General features: G+C 39.8%; 1 protein-coding gene across 1 annotated transcript in view; it reads right to left on the reverse strand.

Annotated features, from left to right (window-relative positions):
- The window catches only part of SPMIP7 (sperm microtubule inner protein 7), a gene marked incomplete at both ends in the record, with an annotated part of 56,728 nt that overhangs the window by 14,384 nt on the left and 23,453 nt on the right, over positions 1-18,891 (reverse strand). The window contains 5 exons of the mRNA XM_082661464.1: positions 347-454; positions 1,707-1,748; positions 14,870-14,937; positions 15,777-15,915; positions 18,270-18,346. Of these exons, the coding sequence (XP_082517590.1) occupies positions 347-454; positions 1,707-1,748; positions 14,870-14,937; positions 15,777-15,915; positions 18,270-18,346 (434 nt within the window). The remainder of the gene's footprint in view (positions 1-346; positions 455-1,706; positions 1,749-14,869; positions 14,938-15,776; positions 15,916-18,269; positions 18,347-18,891) is intronic.

Below are 18,891 nucleotides of genomic sequence, written 5' to 3' on the forward strand. Positions count from 1 at the left end.
CAGTCCTTTCAGGTACCTTTCTTTCAGGTATCTTTCCTCTTAAGCCGTGAGCAGCATCAGGCTGTTTTTTTTTTTTTTTAATTTTATGGAAGTCGAGTTGATTTACAATGTTGTGTTAATTTCTGCTGTACAGCAAAGTGACTCAGTTATACACATATACATTCTTTTTCTGATTCTTTTCCATTATGGTTTATCCTGGGAGATTGAATATAGTTCCCTGTGCTGTACAGTAGGACCTTGTTGTTTATCCAGGGCCGTTTTTTAATTGCTCCATTCATTGCAAAGCCCATGACCATGTTTCCTCCTGAATAATAAAGTGAGGGGAATAATCATAAGTGGAACTCACCAACTTGAGCTCGTATAAAGAATTTCAGAGCTGCGAGGCTTGGCGAGAGATGTGATGTCTCCACAGGGGTCGTCAACGTCATCAGCATTTGTAGAATGCACGCAACCACTGTTAGGATGAAAAGAAACATAGAAAAAATAGATGAACATATCCTAACTTGCAAAGGAAATCTTGCCAAAATAGATCAAAATGCAAAAAATTAACCACGGTGATGGAACAATTTGCCTTAAAAAAAATAAAGTAAGGAGACTTTCTCTTTTTTAGAGTGAGAGCAACAGCTGGTTTGTGTTTTTGAGCAAAGAAGCAGCTGCTTCTGCAGCCCTGAGCCAACTCCTCCCTGGAGCTTGGAGGCAGCCGGGGCAAGGCAGAGATGGGTGTCTCCATAGCTGAGGGGCCTCCTGTGGGGACAGAAACGGGGCAGGTGCCTGGGATTGTGGACAACTGGCGATGTGCCTTCGGGGCCAATTAGTCCACGGCAGTGAGAGGGGGTCCTGCAGGCGCTTCTGGGGCTACTGGTAGGAAGGTGAGTCAATTCTACTGTGGGGTAGGAGAGGCTGGAGTAATGAGGGGGGAGGGTAGAGATGAAAGGCCCAGATTCCTCTGTTTGCTTGGATTTACTTTGTTCCAAGGTACTGTGATCTGAATGTTTATGTCCCCCCAAAATTCATACGTTGAATCCCTAACATCCAAAGGTGATGGTGTCAGGAGGTGGGAGGTACTTGGGTCATTAGTGTTCTTATAAAAGGGACACCACGAGCTCCTTGCCCCTGAACCATACGTGGACACAAGTCTGTGACCCCTTGGCCGTCCCTACCTTCCAGCCTCCAGAACCGTGGGAAATAAACGTCTGTTGATTACAAGCCACCCAGTCTGTGCTATGTTGTGACAGCAGCCCAAGCTGACTAAAGCACAAGATTTTTTCTCCAATATAAAGCAGAGAAGACCCCAAAGGGTGGTGACGCACATCTGTGCCACCCACGGAGAGCCAAATTTAAATAGAAAAGCAAGAGATCGCATTTCCTGCCCTTAGCTTTGGCGAGCACATTGGAGCTTCCACATCAAGTGTAAAAATCTTTCTTGTTGACAACACCCAATATTAGTAGCATCCAAGGTATTTTATTTCATAAAATAACCAATTTGGGAACACCGAAGATACTGCTCCCCCTTTCTTTCTCTTATTAACATCTTTAACGCATTTTTGATGAAATTCCTGACAGGCAGCATGCTAGGAAAACATTAGAAATCTGTTAGAAAGCGTAAGCTGTTTCAAAAAGTGAATTACAAACATGAGTGAGCTGAAAGCAACTACAATTTAGATGTAAATCTAGTAATTTTTAAAACATTAAGAAACATTACTTACGTATAGAGAGGAATGTATTTGCTTCTGGAACTTGGACTCACACTTAGAAAAAGAGAAAACATAGGCAACTGAGTTATCGACATTAATAAACATCACGATTAGAGTAAAAAGTCTTCAGAGATATCCCATAGAAATGGGCTTCCAAAAGTTGGTAATTTTAAGCAGAAAAGATTTAAAGATGTAGTTTTTAAGTGATGAAAATCAAGCACAGAACAAATTCACTCCAAACAGCCAAGAACACGTAAGTCCTTGTTGACTCGATTTAGCTCCAAAGCCTCTTCTCCTGGGTTTTTCTTTGCTGTTTTTGTCCTCAATGGTTAGACATGTCATATGTGGCAAAGCTGACCTCTCATTTTCTTAGACACACAGAGGGTCCACATTTGACTGGCTCTTACTGACCATTTAGTGTAACTCTCCATGGTGGAGAGGCAGCGACTGTGGCCCAAAGGAGTTCAGTGACGTACACAAGATTGCAGTTACTTAGGGCGCTTAGAGGAGCTTGGGTTTATTGTGTACTTTCCCTGCTCCAACCCTAGAATCAGCCATTTTTCCAAGGATCTCACAATGTCTTTTATTGGAGAGTGGCATTTTAAACCAACATTTTGGAGCTAGACATGCTTCTGGCTGCTTGTGCGTCCCTGCTTCTAGGCCCTCCCAGCGGACAGAGCTAGGAATATCTGGGTGCATTTGAACCCGTGTGTATCCATATATCTACATATATTTCTGTATTCACTTTCTGCAATATATATATATATAAAGGGATACCTCAGAGATATTATGGGTTCGGTTCCAGATCACAGCAATAAAAGTGAATACCACAGTAAAGCGAGTAACACAAATTTTTTGATTTCCCAGTGCATATAAAAATTATGTTTATACTAAACTGTAGTCTATTAATGTACAATGGCATTATGTCTAAAAATGTCCATACCTTAATTTAAAAATACTTTACTGCTAAAAAATGCTAACCGTAATCTAAGTCTTCAGCAAGCTGAAATCTTGTTGCACTAGTAACATTAAAGATCACTGATCACAGACCACCGTTACAAATATAATAATAATGAAAAAGTTTGAAATATTGTGAGAATGACCAAAATGTGACACAGAGATGCAAAGTGAGCAAATGCTGTTGGAAAAACGGCCCCGATAAACTTGCTCGAGGCAGGGTTGCCACAAACCTTCCATTTGTAAAAAACACAGAACCTGTGAAGCACAACAAAACGAAGTGTGCCTGTAAACATGAGTTCGTGGAGGCCCCCAAGTCTAATCAGCACCACGGGGCTCATTCTCCGCCTTCTCTGACAGTGTGAGACCTGCCTCTCACCATCTGCCAAAGATTTACTTTTTGTCACATGTAACAAAATGTGACAAAAAGGCACAAGTCACACTACATGTTCTTACATGGAGTATACATGTAAGAAGTTTAGAATTGCCAACCTGTTTCTTGGTGAGAAACACATTTACCAAGTAGAGTACAGATAGTACTTGCATACAGTTCTTTTTGTCATTAGCCTTACAGCTCTGTGTCAAAATACTATTTCCAAGTGTATGAAGGTCCAAATTTAGGATCACTCCTGTTTTCCCCCATCCACTTAAATGTAGTTATGTCATTTGTTTGTAATACAGATGCACTTTTTACCTTCTGAATTCCATCCTGGATTTTCCCACCACCCTGGTATACCTTTCTCTCTCTTTCTCTATTTTTTACTTTGCATTCAGTACAGTTTGTTCTCTATGGTGTACATAGAGTTCTATGGGTTTGAGAAATACTGTCATGTGGCCAGCACCACAGAACCATATAGAACTGTTCCATCGTCCTAATGTTTGTTTACAGGCTCTTTGTCTTCAATGCTGTCCCCCTCTCCCAAATCCTGGTAGCCACTGATCTACTCCTACCCTTGTAGTTTTGCCTTTTCTAGAATGTCATATAAAAGGAATCATGCAGGGCTTCCCTGGTGGCGCAGTGGTTGAGAGTCCGCCTGCCGATGCAGGGGACACGGGTTCGTGCCCCGGTCCGGGAGGATCCCACATGCCACGGAGCGGCTGGGCCCGTGAGCCATGGCCGCTGAGCCTGCGCATCCAGGGCCTGTGCTCCGTAACGGGAAAGGCCACAACAGTGAGAGGCCCGCGTACCGCAAAAAAAAAAAAGGAATCATGCAGTATGAGATCTTTTGGATCTGGCTGTTTTCATTGAGCAAAATGCTTTTTAGATTCATCCATATTGTTGTGTGTTGCATTTGTGCTTTTTCATTGTGTAGCTCTACTCTAGTATCTTTATCCAATACGTGTTTTTCCATTCACCTGTTGAAAGCAATCTTGGTTGTTTCTAGGTTTTGAAGATTATGATTAGAGCTGTTATGAGCATTCACATATAGGTTTTTCTTGCTAATGGGAGCAGCATTTACTAGGGGAAGGCTCCAAGGTGAGTGGATCCCGCAGGAGTTCTGAGATATGGCAGAACTGACTAGGACTTACAGCTTTTAGTTCAGTAGATGATTCATCATTAAAACAATAAATGCAATGGATGCATAGAAACTGGGTGAGCTATTTGCCATTTTACCACATGACATGTAAATAGAAAGATGCTAATAAAGATTTTCTTTTCTTTTCTTTTCTTTTTTTTTGGCTGTGACACGTGGCTTGTGGAATCTTAGTTCCTCAACCAGAGATTGAACCTGGGCCCATGGCAGTGAAAGGGCCTAACTTAACCACCATGGCAGTGGTTAGGTCGAGTTCCAACCACTGGACTGCCAGGGAATTCTCGCTAATAAAGTTTTTTTATTAGCACTCATGTAATATTAAGAGTTAGCACCAGCAATTTACATCTTTATTCTTTTAAAAGATATTTGAATGGGATTATCAACTATTCCAGCTTGCTGTGTTTATAAGGAACTTATATTTTGAATGTTTTAATCTTTGATTTAAATTATTACCATTCAATTTATACATTGGAATCTATTATTTTTATTGGGGTGTTTTATACCTTTGGTTAAACCATCTTTTAAATAATCTTTATCAAAACTTTAAATACTGATTTTAGAATATGGCTCAGTAAAATCAGTTTGCTGACACGACTCAATATTTTTCTCAATACTGTCATTACTTGCAATTCCAGATTCAACATTTAAACTTGATTATGATTTTGCATATTTCCACTTAACTACACTTTTTTATTCTAAAAATTTAAAAAAATCCTTTTTTTAACATCTTTATTGGAGTATAATTGCTTTACAATGTTGTGTTAGTTTCTGCTGTATAACAAAGTGAATCAGCTATATGTATATATATATCCCCATATCCCCTCCCTCTTGCATCTTCCTCCCTATCCCACCCCTCTAGGTGGTCACAAAGCACCGAGCTGATCTCCCTGTGCTCCCAGCTGCTTCCCACTAGCTATCTATTTTACATTTGGTAGTGTACATATGTCAGTGCTACTGTCTCACTTCGTCCCAGCATACCCTTCCCGCTCCCCGTGTCCTCAAGTCCATTCTCTACATCTGCTGCCCCTAGGTTCCTTAGAACCATTTTTTTTTAAGATTCCATATATATCTGTTAGCATATGGTATTTGTTTTTCTGTTTCTGACTTACTTCACTCTGTATGAGAGATTCTAGGTCCATCCACCTCACAACTAATAACTCAATTTCGTTTCTTTTTATGGCTGAGTAATATTCCATTGTATATATGTGCCACATCTTTATCCATTCATCTGTCAATGGACACTTAGGTTGCTTCCATGTCCTGGCTATTGTAAATAGTGCTGCAATGAACATTGTGGTACAGGTCTCTTTTTGAATTATGGTTTTCTCAGCATATATGCCCAGTAGTGGGATTGCTGGGTAGTATGGTAGTTGTACTTCTAGTTTTTTAAGGAACCTCCATACTGTTCTCCAGAGTGGCTGTGTCAATTTACATTCCCATGAACAGTGCAAGAGGGTTCCCTTTACTCCACACCCTCTCCAGCATTTACTGTTTGCAGATTTTTTGATGATGGCCATTCTGACCGGTGTGAGGTGATACCTCATTGTAGTTTTGATTTGCATTTCTCTAATGATTAGTGATGTTGAGCATCCTTTCATGTGTTTGTTGGCAATCTGTATGTCTTCTTTGTAGAAATGTCTGTTGAGGTCTTCTGTCCATTTTTGGATTGGGTTCTTTGTTTTTTTGTTATTGAGCTGCTTGTATATTTTGGAGATTAATCCTTTGTCAGTTGCTTCATTTGCAAATATTTTCTCCAATTCTGAGGGCTGTCATTTCGTCTTGTTTATGGTTTCTTTTGCTATGCAAAAGTTTTTAAGTTTCATTAGGTCCCATTTGTTTGTTTCAATTTCCCGTACTCTAGGAGGTGAGTCAAAAAGGATCTTGCTATGATTTATGTCATAGAGTGTTCTGCCTATGTTTTCTTCTAAGAGTTTTATAGTGTCTGGCCTTACATTAAGGTCGTTAATCCATTTTGAGTTCATTTTTGTTTATGGTGTTAGGGAGTGTTCTGATTTCATTCTTTTACATGTAGCTGTCCAGTATTGCCAGCACCACTTATGGAAGAGGCTGTCTTTTCTCCATTGTATATTCTTGCCTCCTTTATCAAAGACAAGGTGATCATATGTGCATGGGTTTATCTCTGGGCTTTCTATCCTGTTCCATTGATCTATATTTCTGTTTTTGTGCCAGTATCATACTGTCTTGATTACTGTAGCTTTGTAGTATAGTCTGAAGTCAGGGAGCCTGATTCCTCCAGCTCGTTTTTCTTTCTCAAGATTGTTTTGGCTATTCAGAGTCTTTTGTGTTTCCATACAAATTGTGAACTTTTTTGTTCTTGTTCTGTGAAAAATGCCATTGGTAGTTTGATCGGGATTGCATTGAATCTGTAGATTGTTTTGGGTAACATAGTCATTTTCACAATGTTGATTCTTCCAATCCAAGAACATGCTATATCTTTCCATCTGTTTGTATCATCTTTAATTTCTTTCATTAGTGTCTTATAGCTTTCTGCATAGAGGTCTTTTTTCTCCTTAGGCAGGTTTATGCCTAGGTATTTTATTCTTTTTGTTGCAATGATAAATAGGAGTGTTTCCTAATTACTCTTTCAGATTTTTCATCATTAGCGTATAGGAATGCAAGAGATTTCTGTGCATTAATTTTGTATCCTACAACTTTACCAAATTCATTGATTAGCTCTAGTAGTTTTCTGGTACCATCTTTAGGATTCTGTATGTATAGTAACATGTTATCTGCAAACAGTGACAGTTTTCTTCTCCTTTTCCAACTTGGATTCCTTTTATTTATTTTTCTTCTCTGATTGCTGTGGCTAAAACTTCCAAAACTAAGTTGAATAATAGAGGTGAGAATGGACAGCCTTGTCTTGTTCCTGATCTTAGTGGAAATGGTTTCAATTGTTCACCATTGAGAGCAATGTTGGCTGTGGGTTTGTCATATATGGCCTTTATTATGTTGAGATAAGTTCCCTCTATGCCTACTTTCTGGAGGGTTTTATCATTAATGGGTGTTGAATTTTTTTTTTTTTTTTTTTTTTGCGGTATGTGGGCCTGTCACTGCTGTGGCCTCTCCCGTTGCAGAGCACAGGCTCTGGACCTGCAGGCTCAGTGGCCATGGCTCACAGGCCTAGCTGCTCCGCGGCATGTGGGATCTTCCTGGACTGGGGCACAAACCCGTGTCCCCTGCATCGGCAGGCAGACTCTCAACCACTGCTCCACCAGGGAAACCTGGGTGTTGAATTTTGTCAAAAACTTTTTCTGCATCTGTTGAGATGATCATATGGTTTTTCTCCTTCAATTTGTCAATATGGTGTATCATGTTGATTGATTTGGGTATATTGAAGAATCCTTGCATTCCTGGGATAAACTCCACTTGATCATGGTGTATGATCCTTTTAATGTGCTGTTTGATTGTGTTTGCTAGTATTTTGTTGAGGACTTTTGCATTTATGTTCATCAGTATTACTGGCCTATAGTTTTCTTTTTTTGTGACATCTTTTTCTAGTTTTGGTATCAGGGTGATGGTGGCCTCGTAGAATGAGCTTGGGAGTGTTCCTCCCTGTGCTATATTTGGGAAGAGTTTGAGAAGGATAGGTGTTAGCTCTTCTCTAAATGTTTGATAGAATTCCCCTGAGAAGCCATCTGGTCCTGGGCTTTTGTTTGTTGGAAGATTTTTAATCACAATTTCAATTTCAGTGCTTGTGATTGGTCTGTTCATATTTTCTATTTCTTCCTGGTTCAGTCTTGGAAGGTTGTGTTTTTCTAAGAATTTGTCCATTTCTTCCAGGTTGTCCATTTTATTGGCATAGAGTTGCTTGTAGTAATCTCTCATGATCCCTGTACTTCTGCAGTGTCAGTTGTTACTTCTCCTTTTTCATTTCTAATTCTATTGATTTGAGTCTTCTCCCTTTTTTCTTGATAAGTCTGGCTAATGGTTTATCAATTTTGTTTATCTTCTCAAAGAACCACTTTTAGTTTTATTGATCTTTACTATTGTTTCCTTCATTTGTTTTTCATATCTTTCTGATCTGTTCTTTATGATTTCTTTCCTACTGCTAACTTTGGGTTTTTTTCTTTCTTTCTTTCTCTAATTGCTTTAGGTGTAAGGTTAGGTTGTTTATTCGAGATGTTTCTTGTTTCTTGAGGGAGGATTGTATTGCTATAAACTTCCCTCTTAGAACTGCTTTTGCTGCATCCCATAGGTTTTGGGTTGCTGTGTTCTGATTGTCAGTTGTTTCTAGGTATTCTTTTATTTCCTCTTTGATTTCCTCAGTGATCTCTTGGTTATTTAGTACCATATTGTTTTGCTCTCCATGTGCTTGTACTTTTTACAGTATTTTTCCTGTAATTGATATCTAGTCTCATAGTGTTGTGGTAAGAAAAGGTACTTGATAAATTTTCATTTTCTTAAATTTACCAAGGCTTGATTTGTGACACAAGATATGATCTATCCTTCAGAATGTTCCATGAGCATTTGAGAAGAAAGTGTATTCTGTTGATTTTGGATGGAATGTCCTATAAATATCAATTAAGTCCATCTTGTTTAATGTGTCCTTTAAAGCTTGTGTTTCCTTATTTATTTTCATTTTGGATGATCTGTCCACTGGTGAAAGTAGGGTGTTAAAGTCCCCTACTATTATTGTATTACTGTTGATTTCCCCTTTTACAACTGTTAGCATTTGGCTTATGTATTGAAGTTCTCTTATTTTGGGTACATAAATATTTACAATTGTTATATCTTCTTCTTGGATTGATCGCTTGATCATTATGTAGTGTCCTTCTTTGTCTCTTGTAATAGTCTTCATTTTAAAGTCTATTTTGTCTGATATAAGTATTGCTACTCCAGATTTCTTTTGATTTCCATGTACATGGAATATCTTTTTCCATCCCCTCACTTTTGGTCTGTATGTGTCCCTAGGTCTGAAGTGGGTCTCTTGTAGACAGCATATATATGGGTCTTGTTTTTGTATCCATTCAGCCAGTCTGTGTCTTTTATTTGGAGCATTTAATCCATTTACATTTAAGATAATTATCGATATGTATGTTCCTTTTACCATTTTTTTGATTGTTTTGGGTTTGTTTTTGTAGGTCTTTTCCTTCTCTTGTATTTCCTGCCTAGAGAAGTTCCCTTAGCATCTGTTGTAAATCTGATTTGGTGGTGCTGAATTCTCTTTACTGTAAAGATAATTGTCTTTAAAGGTTTTAATTTCTCTGTCAAATCTGAATGAGATCCTTGCTGGGTAGAGTAATCTTGGTTGTAGGTTTTCCCCTTTCATCATTTTAAATATGTCCTGCCAGTCCCTTCTGGCTTGCAGATTTTCTGATGAAAGATCAGCTGTTAACCTTATGGTGATTCCCTTGTATGTTATTTGCTGTTTTTCCGTTGCTTCTTTTAATATTTTTTCTGTGTATTTAATTTTTGATAGTTTGATTAATGTGTGTTTTATTATGTTTCTCTTTGGATTTATCCTGTATGGGATTCTCTGTGTTTACTGGACTTGATAGACTATTTCCTTTCCCATATTAGGGAAGCTTTCAACTACAATTCCTTCAAATATTTTCTCAGTGTCTTTCTTTTTCTATTGTTCTTCTGGGACCCTATAATTGGAATGTTGCTGTGTTTAATGTTGTCCCAGAGGTCTCTGAGACTGTCTTCAATTATTTTCATTCTTTTTTCTTTATTCTGCTCTGAGGTAGTTATTTCCATTTTATCTTCCAGGTCACTTATCGGTTCTTCTGCCTCAGTTATTCTGCTATTGATTCCTTCTAGAGAATTTTTAATTTCACTTATTGAGTTTCTCATAATTATTTGTTTGCTCTTTGGTTCTTCTAGGTTCTTGTTAAATGTTTCTTGTATTTTCTCCATTCTATTTCCAGGATTTTGGAATATCTTTACTATCATCACTCTGAATTCTTTTTCAGGTAGACTGCCTATTTCCTCTTCATTTGTTTGGTCTTGTGGGTTTTTACTTTGCTTCTTTATCTGCTGTGTATTTCTCTGTCTTCTCATTTTGCTTAACTTACTGTGGTTGGGGTCTCCTTTTTGCAGGCTTCAGGTTCATAGTTCCCATTGTTTTTGGTGTCCACCCCCAGTGGGTGAGGTTGGTTCAGTGGATTGTGTAGGCTTCCTGGTGGAGGGGATTGGTGACTGTGTTCTGGTGGATGAGGCTGGATCTTGTCTTTCTGGTGGGCAGAACTGTGTCCAGTAGTGTGTTTTGGGGTGTCTGTGAATTTATTATCATTTTAGGCACCCTCTATGCTAATGGATGGGTTTGTGTTCCTATCTTGCTACTTGTTTGGCATGGGGTGTCCAGCACTGGAGCTTGCTGGTGATTGAGTGGAGCTGTTCTTAGCATTGAGATGGAGATCTCTGTGAGAGCTCTCACTGATTGATATTACATGGGGCTGGGAGGTCTCTGGTGGTCCAATGTCCTGAACTCAGCTCTCCCACCTCAGAGGCCCAGGCCTGATAGCCAGCCAGATCATAAAGACCCTGTCAGCCACACGGCTCAGAAGAAAAGGGAGAAAAAAAAGAGAGAATGAAAAAATAATAAAAATAAAATATTATTTTAAAAATAATAAAAAATTTAAAAAGTAATTTAAAAAATGAAGAGAGCATCCAAACCAATAAACAAATCCACCAATGATAACAAGTGCTAAGAACTATACTGAGATAAACGTAAAAGTCAGAAAGAAAAGAGTTGCAGACAGCAAACCCCAAGTCTACTGTTGCTCCCAAAGTCTACCACCTCAATTCTGGGATGATTCATTGTCTATTCAGGTATTCCACAGATGCAGCATACCTCAAGTCGATTGTGGAGATTTAATCAGCTGCTCCTGAGGCTGCTAGGAGAGATTTCCCTTTCCCTTCTTTGTTCGCACAGCTCTTGGGGTTCAGCTTTGGATTTGGCCCCTCCTCTGCATGTAGGTTGCCCTCTGGCATCTTTTCTTTGCCCAGACAGGAGGGGGTTAAAGGAGCGGCTGATTAGGGGGCTCTGGATCACTCAGGCCAGGGGGAGGGATGGGTACGTAATGCGGGGCGAGCCTGCGGTGGCAGAGGCCAGCGTGACGTTGCAACAGCCTGAGGCATGCCATGTGTTCTTCGGGGGAAATTGTCCCTGGATTATGAGACTCTGGCAGTGATGGGCCGCACAGGCTCCCAGGAGGGGAGATGTGGATAGTGACCTGTGCTTGCACACAGGCTTCTTGGTGGCTGTAGCAGCGGTCTTAGCGTTTCATGCCCGTCTCTGGTGTCTGCACTGATAGCCATGATTCGTGCCTGTCTCTGGAGCTCATCTAGGTGGTGTTCTGAAGCCCCTCTCCTCATGCACCCTGAAAAAATTGACTCTTAGGCAGTTCCAGACTTTTCCCCAGACTCCCTCCTGGCTGGCTGTGGTGCACTAGCCCCCTTCAGGCTGTGTTCACGCAGCCAAACCCAGTCCTCTCCCCGGGGTCTGACTTCTGAAGCTCAAGCCTCAGCTCCCAGCCCCCACCAGCCCCGGCAGGTGAGCAGACAAGCCTCTCAGGCTGGTGAGTGCTGGTCGGCACCGATCCTCTGTGCGGGAGTCTCTCCACTTTGCCCTCTGCACCCCTGTTGCTGCGTTCTCCTCCATGGCTCCAAAGCTTCCCCCTGCTGCCCACCCTCTGTCTCCACAAGTGAAGGGGCTTCCTAGTGTGTGGAAACTTTTCCTCCTTCACAGCTCCCTCCCAGTGGTGCGGATCCCGTCCCTATTCTTTTGTCTTTGCTTTTTCTTTTGTCCTATCCAGGTACGTGGGTAGGGCAAAAGAGAAAAGGTATGTGGGGAGTTTCTTGCCTTTTGGGAGGTTTGAGTTCTTCTGCCAGCATTCAGTAGGTGTTCTGTAGGAGTTGTTCCACATGTAGATATATTTTTGATGTATTTGTGGGGAGGAAGTCTTACTCCTCTGCCATCTTGAAGGTCCTCCAAAAAAATCCTTCTTTAAAGGGCAATTTATGCTGGTTTTATTGAAGTGCTACATACAATTGTTAAACATTTGGAAAATGTCACCTTTGATATTATTTTTCCATAACTTAAATTTATTAATAACTTATTAATTTTGCTGACTAAGGCCTAAAATCTCCCATACTTTGCTTTGCAATTAATGATGGATTAGGTAAATATAAAATTAAATGTACAAGATTAAAAACCCTCCCATTGAGGTGATGATCAAATTGACCATCATCAAACCAGAACATCATATGAAACTCCAGGGAACAAAAGATGGGATTATCTCACTGTGGACGCATGCATTCTTCTTATGCATTATCTGTCTGTCTCACACTATTCTTCATAACCGGCCACAGTATTTGTTGCAAAATACACATATCTGGGGCTTCCCTGGTGGCGCAGTGGTTGAGAGTCCACCTGCCGATGCAGGGGACACGGGTTCGTGCCCCGGTCCGGGAAGATCCCACATGCCGCGGAGCGGCTGGGCCCGTGAGCCATGGCCACTGAGCCAGCACGTCCGGAGCCTGTGCTCCATGACGAGAGAGGCCACGACAGTGAGATGCCCACATAACGCAAAAAAAAAAAAAAAAAAAAAAAACACATATCTGTTTAAAGTTCCATGTGATTCATTCTTATGTTTTCTATTCTATTTAATTTTCACAAAATGCTGGTTGTGACTCTCCACTAATGGGTTGCAGGCTACAAATCACTCATTAGTCTGCTCAGCAGTCTACTCACTAAACTGGGACAGGACAACTGCCGAGCCATGCTGAGAAATGGGTCCCTGGCTCAGATCATAAGTGAGAATTGACTTTAAATGTTTTAAAGAGATAAATATGAAAAGAAAATCTTTAATTATTTTTAGGAAAAGAAGTAAATGAAGGATAATATCCTTTTTACTTCTGGATAGAGAAAGATCTATTAAAAATTCCACAAATATAACATGGTATGGAGGTAAATATTGATGAATTCAGTTATATTAAAACTTTGAACTTCAGTTCAGCAAAGGGCACTATAAAATAGAAAAGTCACAGCCTAGAAGGAGATATGCATATTGCCAATAAAGGATTTTAATCCAGAATAATAGACTTAAAAATTTGTATAATCAATCAGTAAAAGACAAAATATATGAACAAGTAAGTTATACATGTGAACATGCAGTAAGTTACAACTTACAAAAAAAGTGGTTATTAGTAACCAGGTAAATGTTAAAATTATAATGAAGTACAATTTCATGCTTCTAAAATTAGAATTTTTCTAATTTGAAAATTCCAAATGCTGGCCACAAAGTTCAGTAGTGGGAATTCAAGCATTGCTGATGGTTGGTCCATTGGTAAAACTCATTTGGAGAATAATGTAGCAATATTTAGAACATAAAGAAGTTTACACCTCTTGATGTAGCAATTGTACACGTAAGGATGTCTATATAAAACCCAGAAATAGCTTTATACTTTATAAAGATATGGGGATATTGTTTCCAACTCCAACAGAAATAAGACAAAAAATTAAGTTATGAGAACAGATGAATAAATTGTGGTATAACGATTCAATGGAAGACTATGCGTCAGAGAAAATGAACACCTAGAGATGCCAGCATGAGTCTCACAAACACAGTACTGAACAAAAATGTTAAGTTGTATGAATATACATTTGATACCACTTATAAACATGGAACACTTATTTACCACTTGTAAACATGGAGCACAATTCCACATCTTGGTTAAGAATAACACACATGGGGCTTCCCTGGTGGCGCCGTGGTTGGGAGTCCGCCTGCCGATGCAGGGGACACGGGTTCGCGCCCCGGTCCGGGAGGATCCCACATGCCGCGGAGCGGCTGGGCCCGTGAGCCATGGCCGCTGAGCCTGCGCGTCCGGAGCCTGTGCTCCGCAACCGGAGAGGCCCGCGTACCGCAAAAAACAAACAAACAAACAAACAAACAAAAAAAAGAATAACACACATGTTTTAAGGGTGCATGAAAATGTGAAACTTCACAGCTGGAATAATGGTCATCCCTTAGGAAGGCACATGTGCTTAGAGAGAAGTACGTCGGGGCTTCTGTGGTGTTAGTAACGGTTTGTTTTTATAGTTGGGAAGTAGACACGCAGATTATATCATATTTTTATTTTACATTTTTATATAGGAATTATTCAAAGATAAATTTAAAAAATAAAAACAGAGATGATGGCTGTATTGTGGGTCAAAAGAAGAAAAAAGAGACAAAATAGTGACATTTTCAAAGACAGAAACACCAAACTTTATAGACTAAATGCACAAAATTACCTATGTGGAAAGATTAGTAATAAATCATTGTTTCTAGCATTAATAGAACTCAAAATAACTATATGATACAAAAGTTGATAGAAAATAATTCATAATCCCTTGAAGTCCATGCATTTTACAACATTATAATTTTTCATATCAAGTGACATATAAAACACTCTTTATTTTTAAATGGTTGTGGTATATTTGATAGTCTAAATTTTAAGAAGGGTTAAGAGAAAACAAGAGAAAGCTGGCAACACTGAGTGACTGAACTGGGATTTGTGTTCTCTTTCCAGCCACAGGGACGAAGTCTGAGGGCCTCTGGGATGCTCTCCGGAGGACATGCCCCTCACCCATGGGCTAGAGCCTCTGATTCTTATGATAAATATGTGACGGCAAAAGGTCTACTGATGAGAACATTAGGAGATAAAACTTACAAATTGACTGGTTTGACTGGTGCCAAGAAAGATCTTGTTTGAAATCTGTCCCATAGTCCACCAACCATCTAAAATCACCATCAAAATGAATGACAAGTATTTAACCAAGTTAGTGTAATTTCTAGTATTTAAGTTCCAATTACTGTAATCTCTAGTATATATGTTCTAAGTTACTGTAATTTCTAGTATACAAGCTTCAGTCCTCTCGTATCACAGGCAAGAGCCCCAGTCACCCAATGGAAAGCACTTCCCGAGCACCCTTAGTCACTCCGGGGGTTGCTCCAGAGCCACTCCTGATCTCTGCTCTGCTTGCAGACCCTCAGGGTCAGTTTGTTTTCTCACAGCTGGAATCTGCCTCGTTAGCCACCTCCTTTGGGCTGAAGCCCTTGTGAAAGGTCTGGTTTGGATTTTCATCCCAAGACTGTGCTTTCTTGGCTCCCCCTTAGCCCATGCTCCACAGCCCCAGGCTAGTCTCCCCCACCCAGAGCTGTCATCTTAGACCATCATCTCACCAGGAAGGACTTTGGATACAAGTATAATTCAACACTAAACAATATGTAATAAAAGACCAATTTTCACAAGGTATAAAAATATTTTAAAGGAGTTGAGAGATTCTCAAAAATAGTTATAGGAATCCAGACACATTTTTGGTCCTTTAATTGGTTTTAATTTCTGTGCACAAATCCTGTGCTGAGATTTTATATTAAAACTGTATTTTTCCTCTCTAATTATCATTTTTCTCTGTAAAAGCTGAAGTTTTTCAAGATACTGTGGGCTTCTTAACCTGTAGTTCACAAACCTCTTAGGAGTCCATGTTTAGAACTGTATTTCAATATAATTGATTTCCTTTTTAGTTTTGTGTACTTTGATGTATTAAAAAACTTCATTATGAGAGGTGATCACTGACCTGAGTTATTGCTGGCAATCCTTCATATCTTTTCAGTGTAAAACACTGTGAGATAGGGTCAGCAGCTTTTTCCACTGTTGTTTCTTCTGGATCAAGTTTTGGTGGTAGCATCTTGTCCCAAGGAACCATTTCATAAGCCCTATGAAATTATTAAATAATACATTTTATGAAAAATACATATTCAGTTGGCATAGTTCTTAACAGTAGCATATTCTGTGGTAGGAAGAATTCTAAATTGCCCCCCAAGATTCCTGCCCCTGGCGTACATACTGTATGTAGTCACCTCCCCTCAAGTGTGGGCAGAGCAAATGTATATGGTAGGGTATCACGCCTATGATAGTTTATATGGCAACTTTATATGGCAAAAAGGGATTGTGCACAGATAATTAAGGTCCCTAATCAGTTGAATTTGAGTTACTCAAAAAAAAAATAAATAAAAGGCAGATTATCCTAAGTGGTTCTGACCTAAACAGGTGACCCCTAAAAAGAAGCAAGAAAACAGCAGCAGACACACTTCAGTTATCCTTAAACAAATCCTGAGAGTCCTAGAGCTGCGCTGAGCTGAATTCTGCCAACAATCCGAATGATCCTGGGAGACTGGGACTCAGCTGCTGCTGACATCTTGATTCCAGCCTGAGAAACCCTGAGCATTGAACTCAGTGGGCACTTGCCAGCACTTCTGTCTTATGCAAACGTGAGCTACCAAATGGGCATGATGTAAAGCTGCCATATTGTGGTAATCTGTTACACAGCACTAGAAAACGAATGCATACACGTATATGCATCTTACACTTTACTGAAAAAAAATTCATTTGAGCTTTGCAGCAGGGCAAGAAGAACATTAATTTATAAATAAATAAGCTATGGCTTAGAAAACTGAATTTGTTTGCTTAAGGTCACTCAGCCACTGATGGTCGAAGTTAGACCTCTGATCTTGATTACCTGCCACTGAGGAGTCAGTAACATTCACATGATGTTCACCCCCCTGCCCCCTAAAGCACTTTCTTAGTTTGCCACCCAAGCACTAGGTCTCTGCATTTCCTCCCCCCAACCCCCCATTGGTTCCCTCCTCTCAGTCCCTTATGCTGGCACCACCCCCCTTTTTCTCCTCTTTCTTGATGTACAGATGCCAGGACTCAAGCTCTGTTCTCCTCTGGCTCTTCCAGTGCTGGTGTTTGACATCACTGCCCATAAGCCATGACACCCAGACTTGCTCCTCCAGCCCAGACCTCTCCCCCAGACTGCAGACCCACAGACCCCGTTGCCTACTTGACGCATCCACATGGATGTCTAATGAGCATCTTTATATTCAGCACATCTAAAACTGGCCTCTGATCTTTCCCTCCAAACCTGCTCCACCGGCCTTCATCTTGATAAGTGATGGCTTCAGTCCATCCAGCTGCAGAGCCCTAAACCTTGGAATCATTCTCCATGCCTCTTTCTTTCAGGCTCACAATCTCCAGTCTGGAAACTGTGTTGACTCTGCTCTCAAAATGTATCCAGAGGCCAGCAACTGTTACAACTTCCTACCACACTCCTCCAAAACGCCATTATCTCTGACCTAGATGACAGCAGCAACCTTCTGCCTGGTCTCCCAGCTTCTCCCCTCACCCGGTCCACTTTGAACCCAGCAGCCACCATGACTACTTTGACACACAAGTCTGATCTGGCCACTTTACTGCTAACACCCTACTGTTTACAGTCTCTGCAAGTGCCCAGCAAGATCTGGTTCCTGGGTACTCCCTGACCTCTTCTTTTGCTACCCCTCTCTTACTGCACTGTAGACCCCTGGCCTTTGCTCTTCCTTGACACCTCAATCACACTTCTGACACAGGGCTTTTGCTCTATGTTCCCTTTGACTGGGAAGTAGTCAATCCAGATATCTGCACATCACTCACTTCCAAGTTCCTGCTCAAATCTCATCGCTCAAGGAGGCCTACCCAGACCTCCTAGTTATTCTGGAAGCCTGTTACTCCACACAGGACACTCTTGATATTCTTATCCTGTTCTATTTTTTCTCTGCTATTTTTTCATTGACTCATCACCTTCTAAGATATGATCTATTTATTTATTACGTTTGTGGCTTATCGTCCGTCTCCCTTTAGAGTGAGTGCTCATTGGAGGAGTCTTTTATTCACTGGTGAATCTCACAGCCTAGGGCATGGACACATAAAGATACTTTATATGATTTTCAACTGAGTAAAAAAGTTCTTCAAACTTCTCTGCTCTCATTTTCTATGATGCTGGACATCCTTATCTCGTCCTCTCTCTCTGAGCCTTTCCTTTCTGTTTTGGTTTTATTTTTCTATTAAATACAGGTTTTCTTCCTTTAACTGTTTATTTTAGCAATCAATGTAAGTAAGTAAAGAATTGTGTCTGATAGTCTTTGAATTCCTCACAGGATCCAGGATATTGTGGACACAAAGGAGATGTGTTATTAAAGAAAAAAGAAATACATTCTTAAATCAAATTCTACTCAGGAAAAATGCTTACTTTTGTGTAGAGGACTTGTAAAATGAGTCTTTTGCATTATATTTCTTGCTTGATTGTAAAAGTGGTTCTCCATCATCCTAGAAGGGTGAATAATAAGTTTAAAAAGATAAGATGTAAATGAAAATTGCTAATGTTTTATATTCACCATGCTTTCTTTTTCTCTCATTCTGCGTCTTGGATCCACCAGATTTAATGCTTTCCCACTTTCCTCTATTGTCTTGGAAATTTACATTTGTGTGTGTGTGTGTGTGTGTGTGTGTGTGTGTGTGTGTGTATACTCCTACTAATTAAATTAAAACTTACAAATATATGTTATTCTACTCATTTCTGATTTTTGGCTTAATAATTTTTTTAAGATTGAAATGTATGTAATTAATTTTAGACCTTTCTTGTTTTCTAATATATACACAAAAGACTATTTTTTTCTTCTTAGCAGAGTTTTAACTCCTTTATACAAAATTTGATATGTTTCATTTTCAAATTTATCATTCAGTTTAAAACATTTTCTAATTTCTCCTGTGATTTCTTCTTTGACCCATGGATTATTTAGAATTGTGGTGTTTAATTTAAAAATATTTGATGCTTTCCTAGACATCTTGTAGTTATTTATTTTTAATTTAAC

This window comes from Grampus griseus (assembly GCF_964374135.1).
Source record: "Grampus griseus genome assembly, chromosome: 9".
Classification (NCBI taxonomy): domain Eukaryota; kingdom Metazoa; phylum Chordata; class Mammalia; order Artiodactyla; family Delphinidae; genus Grampus; species Grampus griseus.